Source organism: Herpailurus yagouaroundi, unplaced genomic scaffold, assembly GCF_014898765.1.
Source record: "Herpailurus yagouaroundi ecotype Mexico unplaced genomic scaffold, PumYag 221, whole genome shotgun sequence".
Lineage (NCBI taxonomy): Eukaryota > Metazoa > Chordata > Mammalia > Carnivora > Felidae > Herpailurus > Herpailurus yagouaroundi.
The window spans coordinates 633,898-650,289 of record NW_024412452.1 but is presented as its reverse complement, the minus strand read 5'-3'; the positions used below and the strand labels follow the sequence as shown (position 1 = coordinate 650,289).

The 16,392-nt window shown below is 47.4% G+C and overlaps 2 protein-coding genes across 3 annotated transcripts in view; one reads left to right on the top strand and one right to left on the bottom strand.

Moving 5' to 3' along the window:
* The window catches only part of TRABD2A (TraB domain containing 2A), an 82,459-nt gene extending 77,113 nt beyond the window's left edge, over nt 1-5,346 (bottom strand). For both annotated transcript variants that reach the window (XM_040458362.1, XM_040458363.1), the window contains exons 1-3: nt 4,773-5,346; nt 3,917-4,022; nt 3,449-3,539 (exon numbers count right to left, since the gene is read on the bottom strand). The gene's annotated coding sequence lies outside the window, so the exon portion shown is untranslated. The remainder of the gene's footprint in view (nt 1-3,448; nt 3,540-3,916; nt 4,023-4,772) is intronic.
* Nucleotides 5,347-5,425: 79 nt separating this feature from the next.
* TMSB10 (thymosin beta 10) lies at nt 5,426-6,491 on the top strand. The gene is made up of 3 exons (XM_040458368.1): nt 5,426-5,560; nt 5,837-5,951; nt 6,209-6,491. The coding sequence occupies exons 2-3, from the start codon at nt 5,852-5,854 to the stop codon at nt 6,241-6,243; spliced, it is 135 nt and encodes a 44-aa protein (XP_040314302.1). The 5' UTR covers nt 5,426-5,560; nt 5,837-5,851; the 3' UTR covers nt 6,244-6,491.
* Nucleotides 6,492-16,392: the final 9,901 nt, after the last annotated feature.

Here is a 16,392-nt window from a genome sequence, read left to right as displayed (position 1 = left end):
TACCTCCTTTGTGCGAGACTCGTGCAGCTATTCTCCAGGCTGGCAAAACTGGTACCCAAAAGGAGGATGTTTCACAACTGAAATAACAGCAAGAAAAGGACCAGAAAGGTCATGTAGGGAGAAGTAGATTTGCTTGACTGCGGGCCTACTCCAGCCCAAGGTCTGAACCATCTCTATTATAGTCCACATACTTGGCTATTCACTTCTCATTGAATGCCTCCAATGACAGGGAACTCATCTTCTCACTCAGAATAGCTTATTTCATCTTGATTAAGAATTTTATGTATTGTTCATTGGGGCGCCTGGGTGGCTCAGTCGGTTAAGCGTCCGACTTCGGCTCTGGTCATGATCTCACAGTTTGTGAGTTCCAGCCATCCATCGGGTTCTATGCTGACAGCTCAGAGCCTGGAGCCTGCTTCAGATTCTGTGTCTCCCTCTCTCTCTCTCTCTCTCTCTCTCTCTGCCCCTCCCCTGCTCACACTCTGTCTCCCGTCTCTCTCAAAAATGAATAAACGTTAAAAAAAATTTTTTTTTATTTTATTTTTTAATTTTTTTAACGTTTTTATTTATTTTTGAGACAGGGAGAGACAGAGCATGAACAGGGGAGGGTCAGAGAGAGGGAGACACAGAATCTGAAACAGGCTCCAGGCTCTGAGCTGTCAGCACAGAGCCCAACGCGGGGCTCGAACTCACGGACCGCGAGATCGTGACCTGAGCCGAAGTCGGCCGCTTAACCGACTGAGCCACCCAGGCGCCCCAAAAAAAATTTTTTTTAAAAAAGAATTTTATGTATTGTTCAAAGAACACTGATTGAGCACTTAAGGTGTCAGGGCATTGCATTTGGTGCTGGGGATGCAGTAGTAAACCAGATAGATGAGGTCTTCAATTTCCTACTATGGGGGAGAGACAACAAACAAATAAGTGAATATATAACACATTTGGTAGAGATGGATTCTATGAAGAAAGATGAAACAAGGTAAAGGTCTAGAGAATGTCAGGGGTATTACTCTATATGGATGGTCAAGGAAAGTTCTCTGAGAGGGGGACACTTAAACAACGTTCTAGGTGAAATAAGGTGCACAGTGTGAATATTTAGAGTAAAAACAGCATCTCACATGAGGATCCCAACAAGGGCAAAGGCCCTGAGGCAGAAGTGAATGTCTTCCTTGCGGTCAAGGGAAACCTGGACTGAACTCTTTCTTCTTATTCACACAGCCACAAAATTCACCTTCTTTTGAGAGGTAATCATATTAATCATGTCTGTCCGTATTTGTAGGGTTTGTGGTCAGACCAAGCAGGCCCCGCATCTGCCCCTATCAGGTCTAATCTCATCTTATTTTGTCTATATCTCCACTGGATCCAGCTTGCCTTAGTGTTTTGTTTTGTTTTGTTTTAATGATCATTTATTTTTGAGAGAGGGGTGTGGAAGGGGAGAGGATGAGTGGGGGAGAGGGCAGAAAGAGAGGGAGACACAGAATCCAAAGCAGGCTCCAGGCTCTGAGTTGTCAGCATAGAGACCGCTGTGGGGCTCGAACTCGTGAACCACCAGAACATGACCTGAGCAGAAATCAACCGACTGAGCCACCCAGGTGTCCCTTGCCTTAGTGTTTACAGAGTTACATCCTTCCTAATATGATCAGCATTCTATCTATATCCCCATTCAAAGCCCGAATTAAAAAAAAAAATTGTCAAATTGAACAGGCCTGAGGAATGTTGCCCCACAGCAAATCTCCAAAGGCTTCTCTCCACTGCCTTCCCCACCTCCTCACCCCGCAGTTGACAGTCATCAAGACTCCATTAGCTCCCTCTTATTAGCTCGACATTTTCCAAAGCATCCTTCTCAACAAAGAAAATGGAAATGTAATTGGAGTTGAGTGGTTCGGCTCTCTCAATACCATCTGTTAACAGTACACAATCTGTTCCAAGCAGCAGGCTGAAATGTTGTCAGACATAAATGACACCCAAGTCATAAGTAAATGCAAGGCATGAGCATGAGCTTGTTGATTGACTTAGAGCGATTCATTTACTACACTAGACTTGTAACTCAAGAGTCTCATCATCTTTGTATCTTCCACATCCAGAGAACACTGCTAGAAACTTCATGGATATTTGATAAATGACAACTAAGTATATGTGTGAGTATTGCAGAAGATACTTAGGAAAAATCCCCGAATGGGACCTGAGACCCTGACACCACTAAGTTATGATTTTTCCATCTCACGGTGCTGCTGCATAACAAAACATCCTGAAACTCAGTGATTTAAAACAACTACACATTTATTTTGCTCACGAAACTGTAATAATCTGGCCAGGGACAACTTGTGTTTGTTCCACTCAGCAATAGCTGGGGTAATTTAAAGCTTCAAGGCTCATCTGTTTGCCTGTTTAGTGGTTGATGCTAGCTGATGGCTCAGACCTCAGCTGGGGCTGTAGCTGGAATGCCTACAAGCAGCCTTTCCTTGTAGGTGCTTGGTTTTCTCAGAGTGCAGAGGTATCCTGAGAGAGAGTCGGGCCTTTTATATCTCCATGGACTTTTATGTCTTAGCCATAGAAGTTAAAAAGCATAACCCCTGCTACATTTCACTCGCTAGAAGAAAGTCATAAAGGACAATCTATTCTCAAGAAATGGTGGGAGTGGGGCCTCTGGGTGGCTCAGTCGGTTAAACATCTGACTCTTGGTCTCAGCTCAGGTCATGATTGCACGGTTTGTGAGTCCAAGCCCTGTGTCAGGCTCCACGCTGACAGTGTGGAGCCTGCTTGGGATTCTGTCTCTCCCTCTCTCTCTCTCTCTCTCTGCCCCTCCCTTGCTTGCTCTCTTTGTCTCTCTCAAAATAAATAAACTTAAAAAGTTTTAATACAAATTAAAAAATTAAAATAAAAACACTACCCATGGGATTGAATGAAACTAATAGATTTGACGAGTGTTCTTAAGCAACAAATGACAGAGGATACCCATTTTCTTAGAGATGGGCCACAGAGCTGAGAATAAAGAATATCCGCAAGTCCCTGTAGGCTCCTTTGTTTAGGTATCCTGTGCGCTTGATGTGTTTGAAACATGTGTTATAGCTGTATCTAGACGGAATAGATCCCTTTGTTTTGAAAATAAAAATTGGAATTGGAGTTCACCCTGGGTCCAAACTGGGACAAATGCTCAGACCAAAGGTGGGGTCCCATAAGATAACACCTAAATAATGCTTGCCATTGCATCTGAAAAGGAATCAAGTGCCAGTGAGACCCAATGAAGAGTTGATGTCTCAGGATGTCTGCATTTTTTCACGCTCAAGTTTGGCAGATCCTTTAATAGTGTATGCTCCAGGTCTGCCCAAACCTGCCTTCTTTTTCTCCTGGGTGCACAGCTTGACTACATTTCTCAGCCTCTCTTGCGGTTAGGTAAGACCATGTGACTAAGTCCTGCCAATGAGATGAGGGCAGAAATGATGGCGACTACCTCTGAGACTGGTCCATAAAAACTCCAGTGCAGTCTTGTATTTGTTTCCTCTTTTCCTATCTCCCGGATGCAAGGAGTAAACTCCCAGGACCTGGAGGAGGGCAGAGTGACAAGAGAGAAGAAGCCTGAGTACCTGAGTCACTACATGGAGGTAAGCTGCCTGACCAGAAACATCAACGTATAGTGTTGCCACATGAGTGCAATATAAATTCTTATTGCTTTAAGCCACTATAGGGGCCATTTGCTACAGTTGTTTGCCTACCCTGACCACGAAGTTGGATTTTTATTCAGGAAATGTCCATGCCCCTCCCTCCCCCACCAAAGGCAGAATATAATTCTCCACTCCATTAACAGTGGTTTTGGCCAATGTGATGTTCACAGACATGAGGTAACATGATATGCTTTTACACGCACTTCTTCACTTCTACACTCTCTAGTGCTACAACCCTCTTGCTGCTCTGCCATCACCTTGAGAAGAATAAGCACCAGCTAGTTCCTGGTCCTGCAGACCTAGATTCAGCTGGCAACCTGCAACCAAGCCCAGCCTGGTCCAAACCAGCAGCAGCTGACTGACCTGTAGATGAACAAGCAAAAATAAATGATTAATATTTTAAGGCACTGGGTTTTGGGGTAGTTTGTTACACAGCATACTCTAGAGCTAGATGACTGATACACTAAGGAAGTATGAGTGTGGCAGTCTCACGGGGCTGCCCTATTAGGCTTCCACTTGATGCCTGTTCTATTAGCTCACTTAGGCTTTATGCTAAAGCTGTTTTCCAGATGAAGAAATGGAGGAGTAGGAAAGACTTGCCCAAGGCCACACAAGGGGGTTGGGATATCAAATTCATAAGCCTAAATGCTCTTCCATCTCTTCCAAACACACTGAGGGAATGCAAGAAAAGCAGAGAAAATAGGGAAGACGTGGACAGAATTTAGATGTTTCCACCAAATCCCACTTTAACAGAGCTTGCTAATACTCCTTGGCACTTGAAAAAGGAAAGTTCTGCACAAATAAGACAACAACCAGCTTCCCCCCACCCCCCGCCCCCGTGTTGTTAATTTATGGAACTTACTACCTAAACATCTTTAGATAATACCACTGAAAATAACAACTTTTCTAAGAAAGATTTGAACAATCGCATTATACCCCTCCTATAATGGGTTAATATGGAAAATAAGAACGTTTGTAGGGTATCTCCAAGGTTATCTTCAAGGAGGAAAACCACACCCTTGGACACAGTGTTCTTGGAGCCCTGGTGTGAGAAAGAATAGAGAGCCCTCTCGGACTGCCTGCTCTCACCACCGCCCTTCAGACAATGCTTACAAGCCTTTAAGGAACACCCGCCACCACTCCCGCGAGAGCCTCCCAGCTCAGGGAACGCAGACGACGACGAGAGGGCAACCGGCCCCCAATCCGAGCAAAGAGCAGTGGAAACCTGTTTCCCCCGTCTCTTCATCTCTAGGAACCCTCGGCTCAGATTCTTTTAGGGCGAGTCTATGCAAGGGTTGAGCCTCCCCAAGGAGAAGAAGAGGGGAGGTTGGGGGAGGGGGGAGGAGGGCAAAGGCATGAGACGTGGGAACTGCACAGGGACGGGGCGGGGGGGATCTCCTGCGAGCCGGGATGACTGCAGAGCCAGCGTGCAACGCTGCACATCCACACCTACAACTACATACTACACACACAACCACACACACAACCACACACTCCTCCCCCCGCCGGCCCCCACGCCCCTTATTTTGGAAGGGAGCAGCAGATTCCTGGGGAGGGGAGCGCAGCCCCGAACGGAAAGCAAGGGCCCAGCACCCGTCCCGGCAGCACCGACAGCTTTCACCGCGGGGTCACCGCGGGCTGGGGGCGCGGGGCGCTGGGGCCCCGGAGCAGGAAGTGCCGCGCCCAGCCCCCAAGGCAGCCTGGGCTGAGGGCGCGGCGGGGAAGCGAGCCGCCCGCGCTGCCCCCGCCCCTCGCCTATCAGCACCGCCCCCGCTGCGGCGGGTGAGGGGCGGGGCGGGGCGCGGCATATATAAGGCGAGGGGCGGGCGCCGCTCTTTTGTCTCTTGCTGCAGCAACGCGAGTGGGAGCACCAGTCGCCGGGCTCGAGGCGGAACTCCACGGTGAGCGCTGCCCTGGGCGGGGGCCCCATCCGGGTGGGGTCGAAGTGGGTGCACCTGGCCCGCGCGCCGCGGCCGCCACAGGCGCCCTTCCCCGACGGGACGCCCGTCCGGCGGACCACGCCCTGGGGCTAGGAGGGGGGTGCGGGCCGCGCCCAGATCCTCGGCCTGGGGCTGCCGGGAACGCCCCGGCCGAGTGCCACGTCGAGAGGCGTCGGCGGAGAGGCGGAGGGGACGCTGGCCCCGACCGCAGGCCAACCGCCTTGCTTTCCCCACTAGGATCGCTTTAAGAAAATGGCAGACAAGCCAGACATGGGGGAAATCGCCAGCTTCGATAAGGCCAAGCTGAAGAAAACGGAGACGCAGGAGAAGAACACCCTGCCGACCAAAGAGAGTGAGTGCACCCCCGCCTCCGGGTCCGCGGGCCCCCAGCCCGGTCCCCCCACCCCCACCCCGCCCTTCCCGCGAACCCAGCCCCACCCCCACCTGGCCAAGGCGCCGGGCCCGGCGGCCCCGGCCCCCTTTCTGTTCTACGAAGTGCACGTCTCCCCAGCCCCAAGCTTCTTTCTTAATCCCCAAACCTCGTGGGTGCCTCGGCTGGGGGGTTGCAAGGTGTCCTCCTCCGCCAGTGCCGCTTCCTGCTCTCCACAGCCATTGAGCAGGAGAAGCGGAGCGAAATTTCCTAAGAGCCTAAAGGATTCCCCACCCCCGTCATCTTCGAGACACCCTAGTCGTGGAGGAAGAGCCACCTGCAAGATGGACACGAGCGACAAGCTGCACTGTGAACCCGGGCACTCCGTGCCGACGCCACCGGCCTGTGGGTCTCAGAGGGGACCCCCTCCAATCGGACTGCCAAATTCTCCGGTTTGCCCTGGGATATTATAGCAAATTATTTGTATGATTAATGAAAATAAAACACACCTCGTGGCATGGCTGGCGTGGTCTGAGTCTTGGTTGGGAATTTCGTGGGCAGTGTCGCTGCAGCACAGCCCCACGCACAGGAGTTGCTGCCGCAGAGCGGGAGGGGGTCGCAGAACGGGCCGGTTTGAAGGGACCATTTAAAATTTTGACTTTACCTTCTTCAGGGGATTTTGTGCGTTATTGTTAGCTGCTTAGCTCGTGCTTATAATGCAATCCATGTAAAAACTAACCTCACCTTGTCCTTTCTGGAAGCTGGGGAAATGCTTTCTCAGGGGAGCAGGATTTTTGATAAGCTTTTACCGTCCCCCTGTCTCCCTGGCCTCTTCACGATTCTGATTCACACCCAGAGAGAGGACAGTGATTTAAAGTCTGAGAAGAGAAGGGGTAAGAGACTAAATCTGGAATGTTGGAAATTGGGTGAGATCACAAACTCTCCAAGAGGCTTTCTTGGAACTTAAAAGAGGAGGCATTGGAAGGAAAACAAAGGCGGGATCCAGGGAAACCACAGCAGGAACATCAGGAACTAGAGGAGCCTTAGGGGACAGCCTAGCTTTTTGTCTTTCAACCCTAGCGCGGAACCTTCCACAAAAGCTAGCCATTAGAGGGAGTGCTGGGCTGAGCAGCAGCAGGAAGGGTGGGCATGCTGAGGGAGGGCTGGGGCTGGCAGCAGAGCCCCACAGGGTCACACCCGCTAGACCCACGGGGAAGAGAGGGACCATCCCAGAGTGGGGTGGGGTGGGGGGATGAGGAGGCTGCAGGACATTCTGGAACAGAAGACCCTAGCTGATGATTTCAGGGGTGAAATCTAAAAAGGGAGATGAGGACACTTTAGTGATTTGTCCCACATTTTTGTCTGACCATAAGGGACTGGACACTGGGTGAGGGCAAGTAATCTCAATGAGGTGTGATCCCTGCCCACAGGAACTTAAACTCCTAGTGGGTGAGATGGGGCAGCCACAGCAGACAAGGGCAGGAACACCTAGGCTGAGGGAGCTGCTGCCCATTTTGCACAAAGAAGTGACTTCTGACAGTGACACCTATGCTGTGGAGGGTAAGTGGGGGTAGGGGGGGTAGAGAGGGTAGATAAGGAAACACCTTAGGAGGCCCCGGTGGGGAGGGGCCTTAGCAGAATATCTGCTGTGAGTCAGGCACTGTTTTTGGATTTTTAGTTCTCAGAAACTATTAAGGCAGTATGATTATTACTCCATTTTACAGATGGGGAAGCTAAGTTTCAAAGAGACTAGGGATTTGCTAAAGCCACACAGCCAGTGAGTAGTGGAGCCAGAATTTGGGGCCAAAGCTGTGCTTTGGAGATTCTATAACTTAAGGTTCGGGACATCTGTTGTGTCAAACATTCATGAGATTTTATGAGCATTTGCTACTTGAGCATAATTGACCCTGTTAGGGTCTACCGCTGGAAGGTTAAAAGGGACCAGAAGAAATGACTACTGCCTTCAAGCAGTGACACAGTACGCCTGCTGGTGAGAAGGGCCCTGGAGAAAAGGCAAGCTGGGTAGGGGGGAGAAGTGTGCTGGGGCAGGAAAGGGCATGTAAGTGCCATTGCAGTTTTCAACAGGTCAGTCGAGGGAGGCCTCTGGATAAGACAAGTGCTTCCAGGAGGGGGAACACAAATGCAAGCGTGTTGGGTGATCTGAGGAAGAACAAGCTGGAGTGGAGGGAGCAAGCAGCAGGGAGATGAGGTGTGAAAAGGCAGGAGATGGAGGAGGCAGATTTGAAGTTACCTGCAACTGTTACAAGGTTGGTTGCTGAGGAGTTCCTCCTTCCCCCCACCCCAAGCACCCTCCACCTCTGGACCTCCCTCCATAGGTGCCCCTCATGGGCATTAGGAATCCTGTCCCGGCAGCCACATCTAAGGCCTCTTTGGCCCCAACCTCCTCTCTGGGATGCAAATCACATGCTCCCTTCCTTTGGATCCCACAGATTCTCTGACCCCAGTGAGCTCACCTGGAGAGCAGTTCCTGAGCCCCGTTTCCTGGGGCCCCCTTACTCTCAGAAGATTCCCATGACTTTCTCACCCCTTCCCTGAGAAATCTATTCTGAGGTTGCAGGGTGCTGATGACAGCCCTGCTCTATCGAAGATTTAAGAAGTCACAAATCAAGGGGAGACTTAAGGCACTTTTGCTTTTCCACCCTCAGATAATGAGCTGATCGGATGTGGCCAGGGCAAAGTGGGGAAAGGAGATTGCGCATAGGGGAGGGGGGTCTCTTAATCATTTCAGAAGTCTTAAGCACCGCATCAGTTTATAAGGTAAGCCTGCCTTCCACAACCCACTTGAGCTGCACACTGCCACACACATCTAGGTATTCAGAGGCCTGAATGTTAAGACAGACCCCAAAAGCCAAGTACTGGCAGGGAGGCCTAGTGAGAGAGGCCCGCCTCTCTCGCAGTGATTGGTCCCCTGGGATCACTTGGAAATCACAATGGCCCCGGCGCCAGATCTGGGAGTTGGAGTGTGGAAGAACACTGAAGCACCCACGCCCCCTTCCCCCCCCCTCTTTTCTGTCCCTTGCCACATGGGAATACTGACATCTTGGGAGGATTATAGTCAATTGCTGGTTTATACCCTTTTCCTCCGATCTAAGAATTCAGGGACCAATTACTAGTCCGATCACAAAATGACTGAGGTTTGCCCTGAAGCTAAGATAAAACTGCAACATTTGTTTTTCTTTTTTCTTTCAGAAAGAGAGCAGGTGTTCCAGGGAGAGGCGCAGAGGGAGAGCAAGAGAGAATAATCTTAAGCAGGCTCCACAGGTGAGGTGGGACTTGATCCCACAACTCTGGAATCATGACTTGAGCTGAAATCAAGAGTCAGATGCTCAACTGACTGAGCCGCTCAGGTACCCCAACAACATTTCTTTTTAAACCTACTTGCATTTCTAGTTTTGTTTTCTTATTTCATTCCTAAGACCAGTTTTAACAATTAGGCCTCAGGGCTTGGGCCTTTTCACTGTCTTAGGGTCAAACCAGACGGCTCAGGGATTCTTGCAAACGTCCCTCCACCTCCTATTCAACATGCATGCGCTGAATGCCTGCTCACCGTGCTGAGAAAACAGATGGAGGACACTTAGGGAGCACCTGGTCTAGATTAGAAGGAGGAGCCAAGCTCTCTTCCTCACACTTGCCAATCCCCCAGATGGCTTTCCCACCCTCTTTCCCCTCAGGCAAACACCTCCTCTCCTCAGACAATATCAGATGCTTCAGGTCCCATGCCTTTCCTCACCTTCTCCTGTCATTTCCCTGGAATAGAAAAAGCACTTCTGGGGCACCTGGGTGGCTCAGTCAGTTAAGCATCTGACTCTTGATTTCCACTCAAGTCATGATCTCACGGCTTGTGAGTTCAAGCCCTTTCTCAGGCTCAGTGCTGATGGTGCAGAGCCTCCTTGGGATTCTCTCTCCCTCTTTCTCTGGCTTGCCCCTCCCCCCCCCCTCAAAAAAAAATAAACTAAAAAAAAAATGAGAAAAAACACTTCTGTGTTTCTTCTCTCTACCCTTACTACACTACTCACACCACACATAAAGGAAAAAATCGGTTTCTCCTTTACTACAACACTCCACACAGAGAATACTTCAGGTCACCAAATGTGTAGGTTTTCCCAATCAAGCAGTTCTGTGATTCTCTGGACACTAGGTAGGTGTCCTAAAATTCAACCCATTGTGACACTATCCACCTGAAGTTAGTGCAGACCCTACAGGTGAAGAGCTCAGTCCCACAAGGCTGCCGCCCTACCCCCACTTCAGACACCAATCCCAAGTCCAGCCTGGCAACGTGCACCTACTAAAACTGAACATAAGAAACCCAATGACCCAGCAACTCCATTCCTACTGCTATATCCCAGAGAAATTAGTGCATGTGTCCACCAAAGGACATGTTCCTGGCAGCTTTATTCATATTAACCAAAGAGCAAAAACATTCCATATGTCTCTCAACAGAATGGATAGACAAATTTAATATATTCACACAGTTACTCATTCATTAAGTTACTCAACAATAAAAAGGAACCAAGTATTGATATCTAACATCTTACAATTCCATTTAGATGAAATTCTAGAAAAGACAAAACTGCTTTCTGATAATATAAGTCAGCCAAACCTACCAGGGTGATGAAAATGTATACCTTGATCAGAGTCATAGTTACATGGGTGTGTACATGTGTAAAAAATCATCAAGATGTAAACTTATGGTTAGCACTCATATGCATTTTACTGTATGTATATTTTATTTCAATGAAAAGATTCTTTTAATCCCATGAAGAGCTAAGAATTCCCAGCTTTTAAGGCCACATGCTATTAACTCAGAGGAAAGAGGTGAAGATTGTGTAAACAACCCCCCTTGAATATTTTCCCCACTTTGAGTGATCCTCCATTGGTTTTCTAATTAGTCAAATACTGGCCATGTACAAGGCCCTCCCAACCACCACTCTCTCTGATTAGTCCCCCTACATAGCCCCGCCAAAGATGTTCTTTCTCCTCTCACCTCCTGTCCATACCTCCCTACTGGTATCTGGACACATACATCACCTTCTTGGCTAGGCCAAATAGAGATGGATTCTTATTAGTTGAAGCCAGCACATAATACACACTAGTTGGCACATAATAACATACTCAATAAACGCTTGTTGAATTGTAACTGAAATATCACCTGCCCTCACCTACTCCATCTTGGCCATGCTAAAGCCAGGCTACTACCAGGCCCCACCGCTGTCATATTGTTGGTTCTACTGTGCATTGACAGAGCCCAAGCATGAGGGTATGGAAAAGTTACCATGGTTCAGGAAAGCCAAGCATCCTCATTTCCCTCCCAGAGCCCAGTTCAGGATACAATCCTACTACAGTGAGGGGAAGTGCAGTTAATTCACAACTGAGGCTATTGATGGAAAGCTGTATGTTACCCAGATGGCAACTGTGGGTCTCAACCAGTTAAAAGATTTTAGATGTTGGATTGCTGATTTCTGTGATATAGAGGCTGTGTTCTTGGTCAGTTTAATTCAGCATGCATTTTTGAGTATCCAGTGGGTGCCTATCACTGTACGAAACCTATGGATGCTACAAAAGACATGAGCCAACCAACAATACAAAAGGCAGAATAGGGGCGTCTGGGCGACTCAGTCAGGGGAACATCTGACTCTTGATTTCAGCTCAGGTCATGATCCCAGGGTTGTGGTATCGAGCCCCGTGTCAGGCTCCAAGCTGTGGAGCCTGCTTGGGATTCTCTCTCTCTCCCTCTGCCCCTCTCCCCCACTCACATAAGGCACCCAGGGGTTCCGCATGATAGAAATTTGTGAGGGTGTTTTGTTTCAGTTTGGCTATCATAATGATTAGGGGACCCCACTGACAGTTCATAAACAGGAATCAGGAATACTAGACATCTGTCAATACTAGACAGTTCCACACATCAAAGATTTGTACCGTGCCCTACATGACTCTTTAAAGGTTCTTTATTGTTGTATAACACAATTACAGGAAAATGCACAGATCATAAGTGTGTTACAGCTCGGTGAATCTCCACAAACTGAACACCCCCTAGTGCTGAGGATAGTCCTATACCTATCCTAACTTCTAACAGCACATATACATTTTGCATACTTTTGAACTTTACATAAATGGACCCATGGCTTGTAAATGAATCACTACGCATTTGCAGAGCTGAACTATCTCTTCACAATTATGTGACTCCAGCAAAAACTAATTCTGCCCAAATTTATTATACATTGCATATTCCAAGAATGCAGCTAGCATATAACTGTAAATTGAGGGATGCTTTTTTGTTTCGTTTTGTTTTTTAACTCAGAACTTCACCAAGAGTTCATGGCACCGATAGCGATACTTTTTCCTGGTTTTTGAATTGTTGATACAACACGATTGTGTCAGTGTTCCTCTGAAGCTGCTGGATTCCTGGTAACGCTATGTGTAGGTGCAAACACACATAAAGTGCAGATTGCTTCTTTAGGTGCAGAAATAGCTGCGCCAATATTTATTAGTCAGCTTGTGATAGGTTGTACCGCAGTAACAAACTCCAACAATTTCAGTGGCTCGCAACAACAAGCTGTATTTTTTATTCATATGTACATCAGGTGAAACCCGATGCACATGTCTTTAGTCTGAGTGCCAAAGGAGCAGACCCTGTCTGGAACACGCTCTCCTTATGGCAGAAGGAAAGAACGGCAGAGCCATATGATGGCTTTTCAAGCTCTGCCCGAGTGTGGCACTTCCATTCACATTACACTAGCCAAAGCAAATCATGAAGCAAGCCTGACATCACTTGGGTGAGGTGCTGCAAGCCACATGCTATCAGGTTGGCATGTATAATTCTGTGATGGAGAAGGCAGGAAATAATCAGGAGTCATGATAATACAATGTACCATATATACTGAAATGCATATGCATATTTTTTTGTAAATTGTATTTCTTTATTTCACCTTTATATTCCAATAAGGGCTTATATTGCTTTGTTTTTAAAGTATATGTGAGAGTAGATTATATTCTCTTTGATTTCCACTTCAGGAGAGAGGAGTGTTATGCTGCAGAAGGAGATGTTGGTTCTAAGGGGTTGGGAATTAGTGGTCTGACCCAATCATGGTAATTTTATTACCTTTGCAATGATTGACTTAAGAATAGATACAGGTTGCGATCCTGACCAAGGAGATCCAAGAGGAAGCCTGTGGAGAGGGACTTCTGGGAAGTCCCTTCCGAGAATTCGCTCTTTAAGAAAAACATAAGAAGAAGCTACACACATCATTGTGTATGTTTTTGTGATCACATCATATGTGATATGTTTTTGAACCATGACAGTTATCTTGAACCCATGAAGAGAAAATGCAACACACTGAGAGTGGCAAAGTGGAAAAATAAAAAGAATCTGAGTACTTGAGCCACTGAGGTTTCTTGAAAGTGCCTTATTAGAAGCTCCTGTGTAGCTCAGTTGGTTGAGTGTCTGACTCTTGATTTCAGCTCAGGTCCCGATCGTGAGGTCGTGAGATCAAGCCTCATGTCAGGCTCTGCTCTGGCAGCGAGGAGCCTGCTTGGGATTCTCTCTCTTTCCCTCTCTCTACCCCTCCCCTGTATGCTTTCTCTCTCTCTTTCAAAATAAATTTTAAAACTTTTTTTAAAAGTGTATTGGGGCACCTGGGTGGCTCAGTTGGTTAAGCATCCGACTCTTGGTTTTGGCTCAGGTCACGATCTCACAGTTTGTGAGTTCCAACCCTGCATCAGGCTCAGGGCTGACAGCGCAGAGCTTGCTTGGGATTCTCCGTCTCACCCTCACTCTGCGCCTCCCCTGCGCGCGAGCTCTCTCTCTCAAAACAAGTAAGTAAACATTTTTTTTTTCTTTAATTTTTTTTTTCAATGTTTATTTATTTTTGGGACAGAGAGAGACATAGCATGAACGGGGGAGGGGCAGAGAGAGAGGGAGACACAGAATCGGAAACAGGCTCCAGGCTCTGAACCATCAGCCCAGAGCCCGACGCGGGGCTCGAACTCACGGACCGCGAGATCGTGACCTGGCTGAAGTCGGACGCCTAACCGACTGCGCCACCCAGGCGCCCCAAGTAAACATTTTTTAAAGTGTCTTATGTTTGAACACCTTGTGTGAAATAATGCATTTTTCTTATATTGAAGAAATCTGTAGTTGACTTTTTTTACTTGCAGTTGAAAGTATTCCACAATGATCATGTGGAATGGGAAGTCTGGGTGCAGAGATACTGGTTAGTAGGATATTGTAACCGTCCAGGCAAGAGGTAATGAGGACTTAAATTAGGGAAAGGTCTGTGTACATCCATGGTGCTATGCTGGTAAATGTTTAACAACCAGCTCTCGGTCAGGGTGGAGGGAGGTACGAGCTGTTTTGTAGCATTTGCTGATTTCTACGGTGTAAATATTGCCAATTTTAAGCTGTCAAGAGTTTGACAACTGGATCTTTGCAAGTTGGTGCCAGTTGGCTCTAGCACACAGCTGGCTGTGGGGTTAGAAAACCAGGGCAGATACAAAAGACTCCGCAGAAGGAGAACTGGTAAGACTTCAGATTATGCGAGCAATACAGAAGTTGTAATCTGACAGGCAAACGGAAATTTTACTTGTCTATGTGACTTCATTTCTGTGTTTCAGATTCCAGAGGGGAAGACCGAAGCATCCCACAACCAGGACACTTCCCAGAAAGTACCTTAGGAGACACAGCACTGCTTTGGAGAGAGATTCTACAGCCCTCAAAGAAGTATTATAAATTAATTTTATGGCTAACACACTGTACAGAGAGGCAATAAAATGGAGCTATGATAAAGCGGGTGTCTCTGGCACTGAGCCCAGGAAAAGGCAGGGTGAACATGCAAGACATCACAGTGTCTGAGAGCCCGTATAGGCAAAACCCTGGAAGCTGATGCTGGAGGGAGTCGGGGTGGAAGCACGTGGCAAGGAAAGCAGCATTGGCCAGAATGAACACGCTAGTTAGGGCCAGCCAAAGTGGAGAAGCCATCGCTATTCATCAATCTATCGCTTTCTCTGCTTATTCAACCACAATTTAGGAACAGTCTGCTAAATACTGGGTCCTAGGCTAGGTAGTTGCTCAGGATACACAAAATGGATTCTCCCAGACCTCAGTTTGTCACAGGTAAGATAAACAGGTAACCTGGATTAACGGCAAAATACAGGATCATGGAATACTGTATTCTGATTTAAAACTAAATGTGCATCAAGCTTAATTTTTGTCTCTGCAGTGAAATTCGGAAGACTAAGAGAGGGCCCTGTCGACTCAGCCCTGGCGTTATTCAGCATTTACTCTGAATTTCTGTAGTATTCATTTCTATTGCTGTAATGTTAAATCAATGTGTTTCATAAAAGTCAACAAGATCAGAAAGACTTGGCTATTAATTAGAAGATAAAAAAAACATTGGCCCTGGGGGGCCTGGGGGGCTCACTCAGTTAAGCATCTGACTCTTGATTTCAGCTCAGGTCATGATCTCACAGTTCGTGAGTTCAAGCCCTGCCTCGGGCTCTGTACTGATGGCACAGAGCCTGCTGGGGATTCTCTTTCTCCCTCTCTTTGCCCCTCCTCTTCTTGTTCTCTATCTCTCAAAATAAATAGACACACTTAAAAAAAATTTTTTTTAAATACAAAAAACCATTGACCCCATGAATGCTATTTAAGGTTGCCAAGCACCCCAAAGCCATAGCTAAGAATTTTTCTACATTGCCTCTAGGAAGGCAATTCTGCAGGAAAAAGCTCCCACTTTTGCATCAATGTAGCCCAAGACCTTCATCTCAGGCATGTGTAGCTAAAAAGAACCTGTTCTTTGAGTCACTGTTTTTATCCAAATGTTATCTCATGCCAAGCAGTCCCTTATTTTGTTTCCTGCTACTCAGATGCCAGGTTATTTGATCTGGCTTGTTCTTAGAAAAAAAATCAGTAGCGTATATAATGGTATCATGAACATTCTTCGGTTTTTTTGATTAAAAAAAAAAAACCTATCCAACCTGTAAAGATACATTTACTTATGTAAATGAGAGATCCAGGAAGTAGGTTTTACTTCAGGTGTGGCTGATGGAGATAGTCAAATGATGTCACAGGGACCTGGTTTCTCTCTCTCCATCTTTCAGTTCTGCATCTTCCTTCTCAGGCTGGCCTCCCCGCTCATGGTGACAATACAGCTGCTGCAGCTCAATACACTCCTCCCAGGTATGAGAACAGCAGAAAATAGAGACCGTCTATTTCTATTCTATCCAGTTCAAACAAAAAGGCTGGACCTAACTTTCACTAGCCAGAATTAGGGCAGGTGCCCCTCCCTGACCCAATCACACTGGCCAGGACACAGGCTGGTTTAAACCTAGGTCTAATGCCATCCTCGTTGTTAGCAGATGGGTCAGCCTCACTGGAATCACAGGAACATTGAGTAGAGATGGAGTC

Bases quoted from the DNA above. Each gene is read 5' to 3' on its own strand.
- TMSB10 (XM_040458368.1), top strand. From the start codon at position 5,852: ATGGCAGACAAGCCAGACATGGGGGAAATCGCCAGCTTCGATAAGGCC. The intron at 5,952-6,208 runs GTGAGTGCACCC...TGCTCTCCACAG, and splicing joins CACCCTGCCGACCAAAGAGA to CCATTGAGCAGGAGAAGCGG.